Below are 21731 nucleotides of genomic sequence, written 5' to 3'. Positions count from 1 at the left end.
GTTCAGACTGCATAGCCGGCCGCTGTGACCGAACGGTTCTAGGCATTTCAGTCCGGAACCGCGCTGCTGCTACGGTCGCAGGTTCTAATCCTGCCTCGGGCATTGGTGTGTGTGATGTCCTTGGGTTAGTTAGGTTTAGTTCTAAGTCTAGGGGACTAATGACCTCATATGTTAAGTCCCATAGTGCTTAGAGCCATTTGAAGCAGACTGCATAATATCGGGGATAGCTTACACTAGTTTCTCACTCCCGTCTTAACCAGAGCTTCTTTTTAACGCCCTTCGAGTCTCCTAACTGCGCTCTCGTTTCTCTACAACTTGAAGACAACCTTTTACTGCCTGTATTTTGTTCTCATCACCTTTAGAATTTTAAAGAAGTATATTCCAGTCAACATTGTTGTGTTTATGTGACACACTATAATTTGTTACAGCGGATGCCGTAATAATAATAACAATTTCGTATGGCTCAATGATCTGGTGCAAGTCTCAATTGTACGCCACTTCGCCGACTTGCGTGCCCCTAACCTACCCCCAGTTAGCCAAGGTCGGAAAGGAGACAGTTTAACGTGGAATCTGAACCATGTGTTGTTTCTCGCGACTCCATCACATGGTACTAGCTTTTCCAGAAAATAATACTTGGTAAGACGTAAATTCCACAGTTCCGGAACTCAAAAGAAAATTGGTTTTTTTCTCTAGGAAGAACGCAATGAGGTAAGTCTCCAGAACAAGGAGGAAAAAACAAAAAGCATCCGATACCGTGACAATTACAGACAAGGAGCAACATATTCGCAAATAAAGCACGCGCGTTTACCATATATTGGCGAAGAACACGGCGATCGTGATCGTTGTCACAATCGACTATGCAGTGGTCGTAGTGTCCGGGGAGCCATACGATCGTATTAGCCTTCATGCGAGGGAAATCAGCCTAGAAAGCAGCTTCAGCTGATCGGGTAAGTAAAGCTAGTTGTTGGCGAAACCAGGGCCAATTGTGAGGCTACATACGTTCTTTTTTTAAAAAAAAAAAAAAAAACATATACGAGCCTCTGGGTAGTACTAGTACCCTGAGCAGTCTTATATGATTGAGCAAGTAAGTATATTTTGCTCTAGGTTCGGCCAACGTACCCGTTGATCTATTAGCGTGATGCTGGAGAAGTTCTTTGGTAAGTGGCTTCTCAACAATCAAAGAACAGATGGAAGATTCAATGTAAACGTTTCAGTTAGTTCACAACTGATGTTGTTTCCGACTTGAGAACATCTCGCTTTTGTTAACGAGATAATTTGATGTTCAAAAGCTGGTATATACATAATAAAGAAAGTCGTTGTTCAGCATACAGACTTTCTGTCAGTACTTTGTAAACATCGCAAGAAGAGTTTTTTGACATTTTGCAGAGTTCTCGTCGGACCAGCGCCACGGTCTATCTGCAAGACGTTTTACTTCGTCGGTATAAGCCTTCGTAGATGGCGACCCAGCCAGACGGTCCTACCAAGAGTCAAATTACGATGTCGTGAAAGTAGCGGATTCTCAACTTAAAATACAACTAAAAGAAGATAATAACTCGTTTGGCGACAGCCCTGCGGGCGGCGACCGTTATTTATGTATGAGAAATTTGCTGCATTTAAACGATATCAGAAGTTCACTCTGAATACGATGAATTTTTTTCTGGTGGCGCGTTCGTAGTACGGCGCTACCAGCCGTCAGGATGCGCAGCCGTATAAAGTTGCACACACAATTCAGTGTGATCGCAGTAGAAGAAGACTGTCGACCGTGAAGTGTCTTAATAAGAATTAAAAAGTGTTACTCTAAAACGTGAAGATTTTTTCATCAAATACAAGCGATATGAGTTTGACAACACCGGTCAGTAAGGGGTTGCTGCGTGAATCAACTAGATTGAATAAGATGTCACTTTAATGCGTCGTAAATAACTAATCTATGTTGAGTGCCCCGACTGCGATAAGTGGATGCTGCTCTACTTTATTGGCAACCGCTGAGTCGTCAGTATCTTCACAACAAAAGTGACTGGCACTAAGAAGACCCGGTGTCAACAATTACGTTCACCCACCACCGAAGTCAGCGAATATATCAGCGGCAGTTGGCAGCATGACCAGCGGCAGTATAAACCCGTCGGGACCTCGGGAAGCTGTGCTCATCTCTATGCAAGCGTGCCACCTTCATCAGCAGTTACTGCGAATCACCAGTAATTAACAGCTATCCGATGGCTCCGTCATATTGTTTATATCATTTTGTAGCTTGGACTATCGTTTACTGTGTATTCAACATTCATTACAGGTTGGTTGGTTAGATGGTCTTTGGGGAGGGGACTAAACAGCGTGGTTATCGGTCCCATTGGAGCCATTCCGGCCTTAGCTGTAAGTTATTTAGGGAAATCACAGAAAGCCTAAACCAGGATGACCGGACGCGGTTTTGAACCGTCGTGCTCCTGAATGCGAGTCCAGTGTGCTAACCACTGCGCCACCTATCAGAAGAGAGTTTACAATGAAATCACCACAGATTTATAACTTCTTCTTTTTGTCTGACAGACAGCTTAACAGAGAGTCAAACTTTTTTTATGAATAGCTCCCAGTCTCCTAATGGGGACCTTTACACTGTCGCTAATATCAATACTACATTACCTAGCTGAAGTTCACATGCACAAACCTCAAAGAGCTGATCAACACAATAGTGTTGATTATTTCCAGAACACAGAAGTTAGAATGTAAAAGTGGACTTGCGACTAACAGTACGCATACTAATCCTAACGACAGCATAAAAGCTTCAGCAGATCCACCTTTTAATGCTCTACCTACGGGAATCCAAATGATCTCGACGAACTCGAAAGAGACAACACTAACTCGCATACAAATAACGCAAGTAACGGCATATTGAATTCTGGTTTTTTACATCAAGAGGAAAGAAAAAGCCGCAATGTTGGTTTAAATAAGGTAAGTCACAGTTTAATACAGATAATGATTTTTCCGCAGTGTTGTGCAGGGGGTTGAACCATAAGTTTCAGAAGTTTTACCACACCTGGTGATATCACCTGGTGGTTTTTGTGGAAGCTTTCCAAGGAATACTAGCTGAAACGTGGAATGAGCATAATAAGACAGAATTTGGGCATGCTCAGATTAGATTAATTTAGAACCTACCGCACTTTGAACATGAGTTTAAATCGAAATATTGGAGCAATGGAGCTCAGAAGAAATTACTTTTAGAAATATTAGGGTCAAAAGTGTGTAATAATAGTAACTGGAAATGCTACTGACGCTTTTTGGAGCACCAGTTACATAAAGCTCAGTATGTAGATGACCCTATTAAAGAAGAACATTTGCTCGGAGCAATTATAAGTTGGCTACCTTGGCGAGTAAGGGATAAACTCCTGGGCAGAGACTGGGGAAAAGTGGATAGTCTTTCAGAGTACCTCGAACATTTAGATAGTATAGAACCTCAATCAGAGTGGAACTCCGACATCCTGTAAGATAGGTGACCTGGTTCCAGTGACAAATCATAAATGTAGTTCTCAGAGTGAGAAGTTAATTAGTAAGTATTATCTATTGTATCTAGGACCATTTACAATCACAAGAGTGCCACACGCCAAAGCATCAATACTGACCGACCCACCTACAAAAAAAGGTGGAAGGTGTGTATGACACTCTAGACTTGTGACCTTTCATAACAAATTGTAACTAAATGCTTGTAAATAATGTCTGTATTCAAAATGAACCACATTGTTCCACTGCCTTGAGGTTGGGGGGACTGGAAGACACGCCCACTGACAAATATACACATACTCATTCACACAAACACACAGATGCACGCAAACACACACACACACACACACACACACACACACACGCACGCACACACACACATACATACATACGCAAACACAAAAAACGAAGAGGTACAAAATGAATTGAAAACTCTGTTAACTTTAATATAAGCTCAGGCAAACGTTGGTGAATGGATGGTGGTGATAGTGTATAATGAGTTTTAGAGTCTGAGGACCCAGGTGCCTAATCGGACAGGGAGGGGGGGGGGGGGGAGGGGGGCAGGAGGTGGGCAGTCGAAATAAGTAACAGCAAGGAAGGAGGTGATGAGGCTAAACTGTAGAGACGAGTGCTTGACGCAAGAGGCTGTCTCTATAGTAATTTGTGCGCCAGGAAGGTATAGGTTAAAGTGATTGAATGTGGTTGTGGAAGTAAATGCATTGGTACATAATAAGTACTACTTGTATAATGATTACTGTATAAGAGAATTACTTTTTTGCTTCATGTGAAGAGTACAAAGTCACTCAACAAAATTAAAATTTTCTGTGCTGTAGTTAATGTAGTGTTGTGGAATGATTGAGCTTATTAATACTTACAGTTCCACGAGTTCCTAAGTTATGTTGCACTGTAAAAGTTATCCAGGGCAAATGAGACGTTTGCCTTCAAACTACTAATCATCTTTCAAAATTTCACCGCACTTTTAAACGAAACTGTAATAATGACACACAGGTTAATAACCTTGACCATTACTTAATTATTTAGTAACAAGCAATACTTTTTAAGGGGGTAAGAAGTTACTACATTTTTTGGGGAAATAAGTTTTGGGTGTGTAATTGGTTCTATAATTTTCTATGGGAAATAAGTTACAAGTGGACTAGTTGGTCTTGATTGCCTATTCTGATCAGTGAGAAAGAATAATTTCCAGTCAAATAATGTTACTGAAAGAGGCAGTGGAGGCTTCAGTAAACTCCTGATCAGTTTAATGTAAGTCAGTTCTTAGAATACAATTGATGGTGAAAACAAGGCCCTCCCTCCTGTAAAGACAAGAAACTATTCTCTGGAATTTCACATCTGGGAACACAGTTACAAATATTTAGTTATGGTCAGATACCATAACGAAAGGGATTTATCAGACACTAGAAACAGAGTGTAAGTTGACCCACTGGATAATGTTGTACACTGTATTGAACTGATTAGTGGCAAAGGTCTTTAAAGGATATTAATCAATGTTTCAAGAAAGCTAATAAAGAGGCTAATTTACACACAATAATTTAGAATCACAAGAAAATGAAAGTAACAGTATTTAAACATTGAACTGTGCTGAACCTAAAATGTAATACAAATTGGTGTTTGATCGATACTCGATAATTACTACATGTAAGTTTAAACATATTGTTCGTAAAAAACTGTTATGATGTAAACGCCATCAATAACGCAACGGTTAGTTGAAAAGAACTATATGTACGCAGAACGGACAAATTAGAGATGCTGTGTTACAAATCTTTGTTTCTGTGATGATTTAGTTTAGTGTTTCCCACGCTTACTCAATCATGGGGGTGGTATACAGGCATGCGAGGCTACACGATTTTTTTTAACGTATACGAGCCTTTGAATACCATTTGTACCCTCAGTGGTCTTGTGTGATTGAGCAAGTGCGGATGTTTTGAACTAGGTTCGGCCAACATATAACTGGCGTTTGTTAGTTGATATATTAGCGTGATGCTGTTTTCGTTTGGTGGGAACTTCTACGTTTGAGGGACTCCCGGACCGTCGTGCTGCGACGCGGAGGATCCGTACGAAGTGTTTGCGTCGTATACAGTGCTTCTTCGGAGTCTGCAACGTCGTGCGTCACGCCATGGAACCCTCCTGGGGAAGTTCTTTGCCTAGGGGCTTCTCAATAATCAGTAATAGATTAAAGGTTCAATGTAAAACGTTTCAGTTACTTCACAATTGATGTTTTTTCCGACCTCAGAACATCTCACATTTGTTAATGGAGTAAGTTGATGTTCAATGACTGATACATGTATAATAAAGAAAGTCTTTGTTCAGTATACGAACTTTCTATCTGTAGCTTGGAAACATCACAAGAAGAGTTTTTTGAACTTTTGCAGGGTTGACGTCCGACCAGCGCCTGAGCCTAACTACAAGAAGTCGCGCTTCTTCGGCATGAACTCTCGCACAGTGTTTTCTTTCGCAAGAGGCGATCCTTAGTGGTAATGTATCTGCTTCTTGACATATGTCGCAAAGGCCAGTCGAACGAAGACCAGTGCTGTGGAGGCATTGGATGGTCGGGATCAGATTATGAATGACTGTCTACCACGAAGAGGCGACTTCCATCAGGAGGATAAGAAGACCAGCGTGAAACCACAATGTTTTTCAGGATATCAATGGCGCGGCAATTTCAGCAGGTGTCTGGTGGTAAGGTGTGTCACTGATAAAACTCCCTGAAGACTTTTTATAATATAAAATTCTTGTATGTGCCGCAGTTTAGAGTTGATCCGGCCAACGTCTGCAGGAGGAGTCAGAGTGGCCGGTCGATGATATGTAAATAAGCGAGATGTAATGGAATGAGTAGCTCGAGTGCATTTTACGGCGTTACGCCATATAACCAATATGGAAACATTTACTTTGATATCTGAAAATCTCAATCCTCCAAGGGGACGGGACCTCGCTTCCAGTTCGTACCGGAGTCGAAAAATATGACTTTTCCATAGGAAACGATCGCATAGTTATATCAATTTGCGTGCTATCATCACGGGGAGCGGGAATATTTGTGTAACATAATGTACTTTACTAAAAACGTACGCATCTTAGACCGATGCTTTGTGAAGAAGACTAACGAAACGGGGTTCGTGTTCACGAATTGCCCCTTGAATGCGATCCGTTACCTTTCGCCAGTTAAGTGCACCCATGTTCATCAGGCAACGATCCACAGTAGTCCCCTAAGACTTGCGGCAATCAACCGCCGTTGCCCATGGAATGACAGCTTGATGAAAATCACGCAGTGGTAACGGTGCATTTCCGTTCGTTAATGCGGTCCCCAGAGAGAGAGCAAAAGGACTCCAATCTGACCTTGAGTAACGATATATCGTTAATATGACGTAGCAATACCATAACATCATCCGCAAACCCTCGCATCGAGAAGGTTTCTCCCAATATCTTCCACCCAGATAACTGAACAGCATTACGGCGAAACAGAGGTTCTAAAGACAAGAACAAAAAAACAACATGGAGAGGGGGCTTCTCTAATTAAGTCCCGTCGGACTGTAATCTGGGGAGGCGCTTGAATACCAGTAAAAAGACTGAATAATATGATATGATTTACACTGGTCACCTCCAACATCTGCATCAAGAAACTGTGACTGTCCCGTCAAATGCCTTATTAAAATCAATAAAAGGTAAGGCTCCGAGACGATGTTCCGGCAATTGATTACAGAAGATAGGATCGTGCGCCCAGGCACACAGCTTTGCTTAACTGCAAGAATTTTCTCTATCATTGTCGACAAGCGGCTATTAACAGTCCGTGCAACATTTTTATACTCAAAATTAAGAAATGTGATCGGGCGGAATTCATCAGTCCGGTTATCTTCGGAATTAGAACAAATTTACCAATCTTGGAAGGGGCAGGAATCAAACCCTCCCGTATCACCTCATTTGTCAGTGACGTAATGGTATCTCCTATAAGAGGCCGAAATGTACATAAAATTCGTTAGGAATACCACCGAGACAATATATATGATCTTGAGTAAAATCACTTAGAAACTCATCATTTAATAATGAAGTACCATGTGAAACGTCACCTCAGAAAAATTAATGAATTACTGTGCTGAAAAACCTCTACATTATTTGATTTTCAAACAGCTGAGCAAAAATTAACGTACTCAGACACTTCTCTCTTTACTTATTGTGATCAACAATAAGCTGACACACAATATTTTTTTTAGAGAACAAACAATGTATTTACCTTAATAATGTTCAAAAGTCATCATATATATATATATATATATATATATATATATATATATATATATATATATATACAGGGTGGCGCAGATGAATCGGGTGGTTTTGAAGTGGACTGTACGTCTGGAGGGGGGGAGCCAGGTGTTCGGCGACTTCGTCCTGTGGTGGGGGGGACGGGAAGTTTCAGTTGCAGGCTGGCAGTCAGTCGCGATGGCTACGTGGTCCGTTGAGCATCGTGTTTTCGCAGTGGAAGAGTTCATACGCAATAACGAGTCAATTGTTGCTGTGACGCGTGCCTTTCGTCGGCGTTTCAACATCCCACCTCGCGGTAGTGTTCCTAAGCGAGATACGATATTGAGTTGGGTGCATAATTTCCGCACTACTGGTTCATGTGCTCCAAAATGGACGCCTAGACCGCCAACAATAACAACGCCTGAGAACGTGGAGCGTGTGAGACGCGATGTCACTGCGAGCCCACGTCGATCAACGAGACGTCGTGCTCAAGCTCTTGGAATGTCACGTCGGAGCCTTCAAAGGATTCTTAACGAAGAACTGAAATTCCACCCCTATAAAATCCTGTTGGTACAGAAGATTCTCCCAACAGACCATCTTCAAAGGCTTCAGTTTAGCCAACAGATGTTGGAGTTATTGGAAGATGTAAACCTGATTATCATGATGTCTGACGAGGCTCACTTTCACATTAACGGATACGTAAACAAGCAAAATTGCCGTTACTGGGCCGACACTAACCCAAGAGATCTACACCAACGGCCTCTCCATAGTGACAAAGTGACGGTTTGGTGTGGGGTTTCTAAGGTAGGGATAGTTGGTCCTTACTTTTTTGAAAATGACAGGGAGCAGGCGGTTACTGTTAATTCGCAGCGTTATGTGAACATGATTGAAGATTTTCTTCTCCCACAACTTGAAGAGAACAATTACGACATGGGCAATATGTGGTTCCAACAAGACGGGGCAACTGCACATACCGCTAGGATATCAATGCAAGCTGTACGCGCTCTGTTCCCTGGCCGTTTGATTTCCCGTAATGGAGATGTCCATTGGCCCCCTCGCTCGCCGGACCTCACGGTATGTGACTTTTTCTTATGGGGCTATTTAAAAGCAAGGGTCTACATGAACAAACCCCGGACCATTCAGGAGTTGAAGGCAGCAATTCACACCGAAATCACATCAATTCCTGGTGATGTGCTTGAGCGGGCAATGCGGAACGTTAAGGACCCACTCCAAGAATGCGTCGCTCGAGAAGGAGGGCATTTGATGGATGTAATTTTTAAAAACTAACATTACTATTTTTTTGTTAATAAACTTCCATTGTAACTACACGTTTTGCACTTTATTTCAATCCAATACCTTTACAATTGACAGTTTGACAAGTATTTTAAAACCACCCGATCCATCTGCGCCACCCTATATATATATATATATATATATATATATATATATATATATATATATATATATATATATCAGTTCATGATATACAGTATTACAAATTTACTCTTTCTGGCGGACACACGTCCAGATCGCCCGCTCTTAAAATTCTGCCGTCTCTCTCTCCACATCCACCACTGCTGGCGGCTCACCTCCAACTGCGCAACGCTACGCGCTGTTCACTTCCAACTGCCCAGCACTACAGTAGCAAATATTCCAACAATGCAAACCAGCCACAGACTTCCCACAGCACAGTCAGTGATTTTCATATAGAGCGCTACGTCGCGTTACCAACATAAAAACCTAAACTGCCTACTTACACATGCAATCCAGGATAGGAGTGAATGCATCAGGGGAAATCATTTCAGTAACACGGATTGTTGTTCTTTAACTGAAGAAGCTTCGCCTTAACATGGTGGACATCTATAATCCGTGAGGGAGCTTATCAGGCACCTTCATAATGTTGTCGTAAGACAGAATAATAAAATTCCTGGGTCTGCCGCAGATCCGCCGCCCTCTCGGCGCCATAACGAATTCACGCTTTCCGGAGCAGTGATTTGTCACGCCCTAACCGCCATTCCATAAGAAAAGGGTAACGGTTCTGGAAACGCTAGCAACGGGTTCAAACCTCTCATACGATAATCTCGACGGGAGGGTCCATTAAGAGAGCTCTGTTCAACATTCATGGGAGACGATACAGTTTCACTAGTTGCGGCACATGATTTAAGTTTACAACTGCGGCACAGTGATCTGTTAAACAAGTGGGTATGACGTCTGCCGCTAGTAGTTGCCCACATAAAGAATCAGAAAGACAAAAACGATAAAGTCTGCTGCGCGAAGTACCTGCAAAATGTGTATACGTGATGAGATTGGGACAGCCACAGTCCCATCCATAGGACGGAAAACACAGGTAAAATCACCGCCTGACAGAAGTTTCTGCCGAGTTTTACGCAGTAAACTACATCCTCTTTTTAAAAACGCGCTCGTCCGATCCACAGGATGCAAAACACAGTTAAAATCTCCACCTGACAGGAGTTTCTACCGAGCTTTACGCAGTAAACTATATCCTCTTTTTCAAAACGCGCTCGTTGTGGAATAGCCTGATCCTGATGGGGCATAAAGAAGATTAAAAACAAGGTCAAAAAAAAGTGCAGCTTATCTCTCGCCCGTTATCAATCGGTCAGTGATATTCCCTCTCTGTAAAATAACGCAGTACCGATAGATAGTTCGGGAGCCGCATTTAATAAGGGAGGAAACCTTGGATATAAAAATGATCAAATAACACTTGTTGCAAAAATGTCACGGGTGCTCTTGAATCGTAAATCAATTGTCGCAGCGTCACAAGTCTAATATCGGAACTAATTCTGTCCACATTCAAAGTAAGGAGAGTATAGGCCAGCTTCCAGTTAGTGCCACAACAATTCAGATGACTACTTGTGACTTTAAAGTTCTTTTTTCGCGACGCCGCACGCTCAGATTGAAAATGCTGTTTATTGTGGCTTTGAGGGGACGTGACTTCCGCATGCGGAGATTCAGTATCAGGCGCAGAGGAAGAAGTCAGCACACCACAATCCTCCATTTTTGGGCAGTGTGGCTGCTGAGAATCGGCGGAAATGAAAGCTAATGGTATGTCTTTCACCGTCACCACGTGTTCCACTGACATACTCGTGCCCATCTGGGTCTGATCAGCAGCGGCATGTGGCAAGCTTTCCCCATTCTGGGGCCCAGAAGAAGGGTGGACATACCTTACAGAATCAGGGATGCCCGGCAAGATCGTCAATATAGTAAGGAGCTCTGGAATAGGTCCATCCTCCTGTAATCCTGAAGAGTCAGTCTCGATCACGGGAGACGTATCGGAGGAGTTGCTGGAGGCTTTCGGATCTTGAACAGCAGCTGACATGTTATCACCCAGTCTGAACTAGGCGAGGGGAGAGGGGAAGAGAAATCGTCTGACTCCTCACTGTTTTCCACTAAGCAATGATTCGGGTTGCCCTCAGGAACTTGGTTAGCACAATGGCCGTCACTTGGGGAACGAGATCCGCTAAAGTTAGCCTTTTACGGTATTCATAAGCGCATCCTGAGACCATAACAGGACGCGAGCAACTTTTACGGAAGTGTCGACACCCATTACATATAAAATAGTTTCCTATTTGTCCTGTGTAAATTATATGTACTCTGTTGTGGGTTGGCAGGAGAGCCAACACCGTATTATTAGAGGAAGCCGAAAGGCACGCGTTTTTGCTCACGCAGGCTGACGTGAGGTCTGGAACAGGACAAGGAAATTAGACTTTAGAAAAACGGACGTAGCTGGCGGAATACTTAACTTTAATCCATTAATGATGAGCGTCGCTCTTGACTGTACATGACTCAGTATCAGTAGTAACTGGTAATGGCGCCTTGCTAGGTCGTAGCAAATGACGTAGCTGAAGGCTATGCTAACTATCGTCTTGGCAAATGAGAGCGTATTTTGTCAGTGAACCATCGCTAGCAAAGTCGGTTGTACAACTGGGGCGAGTGCTAGGAAGTCTCTCTAGACCTGCCGTGTGGCGGCGCTCGGTCTGCAATCACTAATAGTGGCGACACGCGGGTCCGACGTATACTAACGGACCACGGCCGATTTAAAGGCTACCACCTAGCAAGTGTGGTGTCGGGCGGTGGCACCACATTCCTCCCCTGCAAATCGGCGCACGGTTGTGGCATAAGGCTTCCGACCGCCGTGGGGAGGACCCCATGTTGACGTATGCGACGAGGTGGGGAGCCTAACAACAGGCGACGCTGTGCCACCCGCACCCTGCCATTCGGACCTCGGGGAGCTAGGAAACGCCTGAAAACCTGCTCCAGGGTGCACGCCAACATGCGGTGTATGCGCCCGCAGAGAGACAGGAGGGGCCGAAGGGTCGACCTCCATCGCGCCGGGACACCCGACGGGCAAAGATGACATATGGTCCGGAGCGGGCAAAAGTTCCATGTCGGAGGACAACTGGTCACGGGAAGCGATAGGCGGCGCGTGACCCAGGGAGGCGCCCGGCAGTTGCAGCGACGCGTCCACTGCAGGCGTCGCCGGCGGGAGAACAGGCGGCGGCGGCGGCGGCACGTCGCGTCGCCATGGGGCAAAATGAAAGGCAGCGTCGGTAACACCTGGGGCTGAGGCGAGCCAGTAGATGGGTCCCAAGGGCGCTGACCGGACGGCACCGTCGCTGAAAGCAGACGGCCAGCGGCAGATCCCATGCGACGACAGAGGCGCAGCTGATTGAGATGCCGACGCACCTCACCAGAGGCACCCAAAACCAGATACACAGCGCGGCCGAGGCAGCGAATAATGCGCCCTTCGAACCTACGCCGTGAACCTCGATAGCTGCGGTAGTAGACAACATCGCCTGGGGCAAAAGCAGGTGTCTGCCGCTGCACAGGAACCTGATGCGGCGGATGTAGCAAAGACATCAAGGTTCGATGAGGGTGACCGTGGAGCAACTCAGCCGGCGAGCGACCATCTCGGGGCTGAAAGCGACACGAGGACAAAAAGAGCAATAACGCGTCCTCCCGAGAATGCGACTCTTTCAACTTCAACATCTGTGACTCGAAAGTCCTGACCAATCGTTCAGCGGCACCATTTGACTGTGGCGAAAACGGCGCGGACGTCAGATGTTGAATACCATTGGCCTTGCAGAATGACTGAAATTCTGCGGACACGAATTGTGGGCCATTGTCGGAAACAATAGTCTGTGGAAGACCTTCAATGCAAAAGATAGCAGATAACGCTTGGATGGTGGCAGATGACGTCATGGAAGACATCCGGACAACAAAAGGAGAATTACTGAATGAATCTGCCACAACCAACCATCGAGCATTCCAGAATAGACCAGCAAAATCGATGTGTAAGCGTTGCCAAGGGGAAGTGGCTTGTGGCCATGCAAAGAATTCCCGCGGTGGTGCTGATTGTTGTTCGGCAGACACCATGCAAGAAGAGCACATATTCGTAATCGCGGTATCGATTCCGAACCAAGTTCAGTGCTGACGAGCAAGTTGTTTCGTTCTCACTATACCCCAATGTCCTTGGTGGAGAAGCCGTAAGACAGAGGACTGTAACGAACGTGGGACCACGACCCTGGACTGATCATTATCAGATCGCAACAGCAAAACACCACGTCGTACAAAATGTCTCTCCCGGTGAGCAAAAAATCGGCGAACCAACGGATCCCCGACCCGTGACTTTGACAAGGGCCATTGCGTAGCGACAAAATGGAGAACGGTAGCAAGGACAGGGTCGGCAGCTGTGGCTGGAGCTACACGACAAAAATCAATCGGAAACGATTCGAACACGTCATCGGTTTCCGAATCAATGAACATGCAAGCAAGTTCGGAGGAATCGAATGCTCTATCCTCAGCAACAGGCAAATGGGACAACGCATCGGCGTTTCCATGCTTAGCAGTGGATATCGTAGTGGATATCGTAGCGGTACTGCGAGAGGAAAATAGACCAGCGAATGAATTTCTGCGCTGTACGGGGAGGTACAGGCTCGGTCGGATGAAAAAGCGATGTCAAAGGTTTGTGGTCTGTGATGATGGTAAAGTGACGACCATACAAGAAGTCATGAAACTTTGTAACACCAAATACGAGAGCCAATGCTTCTTTCTCGATCTGTGAATAATTTCTTTGCGCAGACGAGAGCAATTTGGACGCAAAGGCAATAGGGCGATTGTGCGAACCATCTTTGTGCGCAAGCACAGCACCGATGCCGAAATCCGATGCATCCACCATCAACAAAAGGGGCTTCCGGGGATCGAATGGCGTAAGGCAAGCATTGGAAAGCAATGCCGACTTCAACTGGAGAAAGGCGCGTTCGCATTCCGTCGTCCAGACGAACGGAACACCTTTACGACGTAAGCGATGAAGCGGAGCTGAAATGGAAGAGGCGTGTGGGATATAACTGTTATAGTAATTTATTTTTCCCAGCACACTCTGTAGCTGCTGCAAATTGTGCGGCAAGTCTTGTATGACACGAAGGTGCTCTGGACTGGGATGATTGCCTTGGGCATTGAGTACATGTGCCAAATAGGGTAACTCACGAGCAAAAAACACACATTTGTCCTTCCGCAAGCGAAGACCATTTTGTCGCAAGACCTGAAATAATGTTCTGAGATTGGCTAAATGTTCCGTCTTTCCAGAGATCACAATATCGTCCAGATAGTTTGCTGCAGTAGGGACCGACGCACAAACAGTTTGTAGATATTGCTGAAACAATGCAGGGGCGGATGCACACCCGAATGGCAGTCGTTTGAATCGATACAAACCAAGATGCGTGTTAACCACCAAAACGCGCTGGGATTCTTCGTCCACCGGTATTTGCAAGTACGCATCTGCTAGGTCCAACTTCGAAAAATATTTACCCGGGCACAGTTTGTCAAAAAGATCTTCCGGGCGGGGTAAAGGAAATGTTGCAGTCACTAGTTGTGGATTCACTGTTGCCTTGAAGTCCACACAAAGTCTCAATTTTCCGGAAGGTTTTGGCAAAATTACTAAGGGTGATGCCCAGAGAGAAGCCTGCACACGTTCAATTACACCTTGTGATTCCAAATCGTGTAATGTGTTTGCGACCTCATCATGCAATGCGTGGGGAACATTGCGCACTCTGAAAAACTTTGGTTGCGCGTTAACTTTCAGTTCCAAATGTGCTTTATAGTTCTTAGCGCAACCGAGGCCCGGTGCAGAAATGTCTGCAAATTCTTCACATAGACGAGAAACACTGTCTGAAGGCACAGTCTGGTTCACTGATAGGACCTGATTTACTACAGACAAGTTAAACAACTGAAGTAAATCGAAACCAAACAAGTTCACTGCAAAAGAAGAATGAAGGACGTAAAATGACACAAGTTTTGTTTGTCCCTTGTATGTTGCAAGAAGGCTGCACTGTCCTAACACAGGGATCTTGTGAGCTGAATAGGTAGTTAACTGAACAGTTGCAGCACGCAACGGAGGTGTGCCCAGCAGTTTGTAAGTGTCTTGATTGATCAGTGAAACTGCAGCCCCGGTATCAAGCTGGAATGGTATCACTTTGCCGTTAATGTCCAAGTCCACAAAAAGTTTATTGTCCTGCTGACGACAAGAGCGACTGTCTCGTGCAACGTGAACTGACACTGGTACAAAATCACTTGCAACTTGATGGGAGTACCGGCAACGTCGACGCACACTATTTGTGGGACGAACACAGTCACTGTTAGAGAGAGTGGCACTGGGTGGAGTGGCATGAACTATATGAATTTCCATGGGCGAAGTGTCGCAAGCCGGAGTATCATTGGTTCGATTCCGATTCCGGTGCGAAGCAAAGGGCCTGGAATGGTTTTGAGCTTCCGATCTGAGCTTTTTCTGGCAAACACTTTGAACATGTCCTTTTTTATTACAGTAAAAGCAAATAGCTTGGCGTGACAGGCAATTCTCACGCGAATCTCTAGTAGCACACCGCGGGCATAATTTTAGCACTGCATTTACTTGCTGGCGCAGTACACGTGGCTGAGAGCCTGGCGGCAGCGGTGCAGTCCGGCGCGAGGATTGTTTACTGTTCCGTGCAGCTCGCCCGGCGGGCCGGTTAACCTGACACACAGGTGGCGAAGTTTCGAATGATTCCTGAACAAAGTCAAGTGTGTCCTGCCGATCCAGTATGTCCATCACTTGCTGAAGGGAGGGATTGACTAGTTTCAAAATCTGTTCCCGTATACGAACATCAGAAACGTTCTGTGCAGTTGCATCACGCACCATAGTATCTGAATAAGGGAGTCCACATTGACACTCAAAAGCACAATCCCTAGTAAGGCCTTGCAAGGTTGCAACCCACTCCCAATTAGTCTGACCTGCCATACGTTTTGTACGAAAGAAGGTATACCGTTTGGCAACTACATTGACTGATTCTTTGAAATATGCATCTAATGCAGACAAAATTGTGTCGTAGGACAGAGTTGCTACGTCGCGTCGGGGAAATAATTTGACTATCACACGGTACGTGTGCACCCCGATGGAGGACAATAAAAAAGGCTGCCGCTCGTTACCTTGAATTCTGTAGGCGGCGAGATGGAATCCAAATTGGCATGACCACTCCGTCCAGCTTTCCATTGCAGCATCAAAAGGACGAAAAGTTGTTGCAACTGCGTGTTGTGGCTGCGTTAGCGGTGGAGCGGCGGCTGCCACATCGTTTTGTATTGCACGCTGACCCTGGACGAGCTGTCCAAGGGCATCCAGTCAGGCCTGCGTCTGCTGATTCTGTAAGCGATAAAATTCGAACAGTACATCTGGAGATGGTGGCGAAGCCATTTCACAAGTAAATCAGGGCAGTATAGTTACGAATGCGGTGTTGCCTCGTCGCCAATCTTGTGGGTTGGCAGGAGAGCCAACACCGTATTATTAGAGGAAGCCAAAAGGCATGTGTTTTAGCTCACGCAGGCTGGCGTGAGGTCTGGAACAGGACAAGGAAATTAGACTTTAGAAAAACGGACGTAGCTGGCGGAATACTTAACTTTAATCCATTAATGATGAGCGTCGCTCTTGACTGTACATGACTCAGTATCAATAGTAACTGGTAATGGCGCCTTGCTAGGTCGTAGCAAATGACGTAGCTGAAGGCTATGCTAACTATCGTCTCGGCAAATGAGAGCGTATTTTGTCAGTGAACCATCGCTAGCAAAGTCGGTTGTACAACTAGGGCGACTGCTAGGAAGTCTCTCTAGACCTGCCGTGTGGCGGCGCTCGGTCTGCAATCACTGATAGTGGCGACACGCGGGTCTGACGTATACTAACGGACCGCGGCCGATTTAAAGGCTACCACCTAGCAAGTGTGGTGTCTGACAGTGACACCACATAGTCGGTATCCACACGTTTGCAAATGAGAGTGGATACTGCGTTTTACCACCATGTCCACGGATCGAACGCCACTATACACGTGTAAACGATGTTGAGTGGACCAGCATTCCTGGCTGTATATTCCGTATGTTCCCAACCGGAAGCAGGATGGTCTTGAGGAAACTGTTATCAGTTTTGGGCGGATGGTAAAACACCCAGCATTCGTATATTCCATCTCCACGCTTGTCAGAATAGCCAAGCTATTAGAACCATCGTAATAGTAAAAGGGACTTGCTGTCTGTGGCGCAAAAGATGGCTGTCCACCTGAAGTGGATCTAGAAACTTGACATCAGACACATACGATTCAGAATAGAAGTAAGCCGTATGAACATGTTCCGAAGTTATCTTGAACGTGTCTACAGGCTAATCATGAATTTCCAATGAACCTGGCGGACTTGTCAAAACTAAAACTGATGGTACTTGTACGTGGAATTTTCCTGGGTGCCATGGACCACATCACGGCGCAAGGCAACGCCACCTCAAAATTGATTCACAAACATGAGACGCAGAGGGAGAAACAACGATGCAGAGCGCACAAGGACTCTTACGACATTAAAGGAAGCTCTCGCAGCACTGCAATAGAGACATAACCAGCGGAACCTACTGGCCCGACGCGCGAAGCAGGAATGTGCCCCTAGACCACGAGGCCTGACATAATGTAATGCTGTGTGACGAATCTTGTGCCAAACATACATATCTCCCTGACTGGTTGGAATTAAGCAGCAAAATCCTGGCAGTAACATTATTTTGGTAATTTTATGTTTCAGACTCCGAGCGAAGGCAGCTATGTCTGAATGCGTTGCGACGCATTTGGCTGTTTGAAGAAGATGACGACCGCCGCTCAGTAGCTGCGATGGACAGCGATAAGGAGAGAACAGATGGTGCAGAAGAGGAAGACGACGACAAAAAGCAGAAGAGCGCGGAGGCAGGGGCGCCATCTGCCGGTGGAGCGGCTGTCCGCAAGGAAGACGCTGTAGCGGTCAAGAAAGAATCCTCCGCGAAGGAACAGAAACCGGGCGGTGGTCGAGCGCCACCTCCGGTTCGGCTGCGGGCGAACGCCCAGAAGCCCAAGGACCTGCCGCTGAAAGAGGCAGCGCCGACGCCGTCCGCCGAGCGTGGCGGAGAGCAGGTGGAGAAGACCAAAGCGAGCAGGCCGACACAGAGGGATCCAGCGAAGACGGTGATGAAGCCGGGGAGGAGCGCGGAGCAGAGCGACACGCGTGCGGCGTCCAAGTCGCCGTGCAGGAAGAGAGAGACTTCACCCAGGTTGACCACTAGGAAGGAGCCGTCGCCGAAGAGGGTCACGGCCGAGCCAAAGTCTCCCCTCTCGCAGAGGCGGGCAGAAGCGAATGCGAGGCACGGGGCTTGTCAGGAAGCTGCCACCGGGAGGGATGAAGGGCGCTGCGCCAGGTCGCCACGCGACGACAAAGCAAGCACGCCATCTCCTGGTGGCTCGCCCAAGAGACTCCAGCAGACATCTGGTTCGAAGAGAACGAGCGGAGCCGGCCCTGATGCCAGACGCTCGGAGGAACAGCTGAAAGTGTCGCCTCAGCGGAAAGCCAGGTCTCCAACAGAGATGAAAACTGCGAGCCCTTCTTCCCGGGGCTCTCCCGGCACGAAGAAAAAGATCACGTCGCCGAGACAGGGAGAAACCTCTCCAAAGCGAGTGCCAAAGTCGAAGACCAGTTCATATCGTCAGAAGGACAGAGAATCATCGGAGAGCCTCCAAGAGGAGCATGTTAAGGAAGCCGTGCCTAAAACCAAGTGTAGGCCACCCGAAGATGTCGGCGCTCCTAAGATCTCAGAAGATGCTTCTGATTACAGCAAACAGGAAGCAAAGACGACCGATTCTGGAGGGAGTTCCGAAGCGGGTAAATCAGAGGATCACAGTTCTAAACCAATAGTACGTCAGACAATGTTTACAGCAGAACATCGACATGATCAACCAACGCTACAAACGAACGGAAATGGCAACGTACCACTTGCTAGAGAAAGTACTGCAAGACCGCAATTCGAGAGAGAGCCACAACATATCAGCGAGACAAACCAGCAACAAAAGGATGATGGAAATACTGCAAAAACGACAGAAACTAAAGAGACTCCGAAGGTGAACAGCGTTCCGGAGCATAGTCCAAGCTTTCATGAGCAGAGTCACCCAGAATATGGCAAGAAGACACAAAACATGGCCGGGACGTCTCTCTCCGAAATAAAACTATCTTCCGATAAAGGCCCAGCATCTAGCTGTGTTAGTGGCGAGATAGGAGGCAACGCTTCTGCTGGAGAAACTGAATTGTCTACAAAAGAAGCACTCACTTTGCGAAATAACGCGATACAGACATATTTCAGTGATCCACAGAATCAGTCAGATAAACTACAAAGTGTTACAGGAGCCTCTCATTCAGACGATGCCAAAGAAGATGTAACCGAAGAGGAGTGTAACACCAGCGAACTGTTGACCTTGGAGAGGAAGAAAAAGGATGAGAAGAACAGCACGATTAAAGGATTACCTGAGGCACGAAATGCTAATCAGCCAGAAAATATGCACAAACCGACAGTCACTAGCGGCCTGAGGAGATCCGAGAGCGAAAAATGCCCGTCTGAGAAGAAAAAGAGAGTACACTCCGACAGCAGTGTGCGAAACAAGAGAGACAAATCTGCAGGCAGAATATTTGAAGAAACAGAGGAAAAGAGAAAGACCAAGAACAAATCTGAAAAAACACAGGAAGACAAATTTCATGTCGACTCGCTCCACGAAAAACTCTTGCAAGGAGAAGGAACTATAAGGAAAATAGCAAAAGCGGACACGATGAAGAGTGACATAAATTTGTCCTCTCCCACTCGGAAGACGTTACGAACAAAGATACCAGATGGGTACCAGGAACTGGTTAATAAAGAGAAAGTAAGAGATGAGAAACTTCAGAGACTGGAGAATCGCAATGTTTTTCCCGACAATGATGCGAAATGCTTCAGTAAGCTTACAAACAAACATCTAAAGAATGTGAACGGAGCGAATATTACGTTAACGTCTTCTCCTCAAAATAAATACTCCACAACCGATGAACCTCGAATTAATCATTTAAATGGCCAAGAACAGCCACAGAAATTTGATACACATGGACAAGCTCAGATTTCAAGGGCTAAGGAAGCACAGGTGGAAGATGAATCTTCTGGATGTGGGGGACTTCAAGGGAGAAAATGTCCAGTTTATTTTGGTGTCAAAAGCTATCTGCATCAGTTCTATGACTCAGATCCGTCAGGACTACAATCATACGAAGCTTACTTAGAGGTACATAACTATTTTCCAGTTCATGTAATTTCTTCTGGTCTAATCCTCTAATTAGCAACCCAGTACAGTTTTGTGGCATGTTTTCTGCTTCTAGAGGTTACTGCAAGCAGCACACAAATAACATAAACAATAATGTTTGTTTACTCTCGCCATTACGTATGTCATAGTGAAACAGTAGAAACCTTTCCTGTAAAAAAAATTAAAAAAAAACGCTTATGGGAAACAGAATCACATAGGTACTTAAACTGCATGGTAGTTGCTGTCTGACAGACAACATGGCAGCGTAGATTTTCTGAAACGTATCAGATCCCAACTTTCACAGCATCACCGCACAGTGTGACCGCTTGTTGGCGTTAGTAAGTCAGGCAGTGAGTAGCCGACCGCGGCAGTCGCAGCAACAGATAAGTAAACCGCTTTTGTGACATTCACGAATTCCTAACCAGGAGCGAATTTTATTATATCATCTGTGTGCTTTAGTAGTTTAGTTTCTTGTGTTTCTGCGAGTAAATTTAAAATCTAATAGCCACAGTTCTCACGTTTCGTTTGCATCAGAAAGTAAACCGATTTTGTGATATATTACAAGTTCCTTATCAGGGGCAAATTATTTAGTTGCACCTTAGTGCTTCGGTAGTTAGGTTCTTGAATATCTGCGTATTACTAGACACAGTTCATGCGTTTTCGTAAGGGTCTACATTAGAGATGCGCAGCATGTGCTGATAGTCCGTTTATCTGCATAGTTTAGTTTTCCACAGTCTTTGGTATGGACAGGGACTGCGAGTGTTGTTTGCGGATGCGAGCCGAGTTGGTGACACTTCGCTCTCAGCTTCAGGCTGTGATGGCTTCGGTTACACAGCTGGAGGCTGCAGTGGATGGGCACCACTGTTGTGGGCCGGCCATGGGGATCCAACGGACGTCCAGCGCGTCAGAGTCCTCCGATCGGTCCTCACCGGTGGCCGACCCAGTCACTGCTTGCAGTGAGGCTGACCCCTCACCTGAGGTCGAGTGAGAGGTCGCCCCGGGCCAAGCAGGCGGCGAAAGACTTCCCAGGCGGCCGCACGTAAGGACTCCCCAGTTTGTCTGACAAACAGGTTCCAGGTGCTGTCTGTGGCTGACTCTGTCACTGAGCCGTATGCTGTCGCCTATCCTGTTTCAGAGGAAACAACTCAGCCTGCAAGATCCAGGTAATCGCAGAGGGTGGGACTATTGGTACTTGGGAGCTCCAACGTTAGGCGCGTTATGGGGCCCATTAGGGACTTGTATAACAAGGAGGGTAAGAAAACCAATCTGCACTCCGTTTGCATACCGGGTGGAGTCATTCCAGATGTGGAAAGGGTCCTCCCGGATGCCACGAAGAGCACAGGGTGCAGCCAAGTGCAGGTGGTT

The 21731-nt window shown here is 46.1% G+C and overlaps 1 protein-coding gene across 1 annotated transcript in view; it reads left to right on the top strand.

The window, feature by feature from the left end:
* The window catches only part of LOC126474041 (nucleolar protein dao-5-like), a 322517-nt gene that overhangs the window by 275414 nt on the left and 25372 nt on the right, over window positions 1–21731 (top strand). The window contains exon 2 of the mRNA XM_050101453.1: window positions 17830–20348. Coding sequence (XP_049957410.1) covers window positions 17916–20348 — 2433 coding nt within the window. The 5' untranslated portion in view covers window positions 17830–17915. The remainder of the gene's footprint in view (window positions 1–17829; window positions 20349–21731) is intronic.

This window comes from Schistocerca serialis, chromosome 4 (assembly GCF_023864345.2).
Source record: "Schistocerca serialis cubense isolate TAMUIC-IGC-003099 chromosome 4, iqSchSeri2.2, whole genome shotgun sequence".
Lineage (NCBI taxonomy): Eukaryota > Metazoa > Arthropoda > Insecta > Orthoptera > Acrididae > Schistocerca > Schistocerca serialis.
The sequence above is the reverse complement of the archived record's forward strand: the minus strand, read 5'-3'. Positions and strand labels throughout refer to the sequence as shown.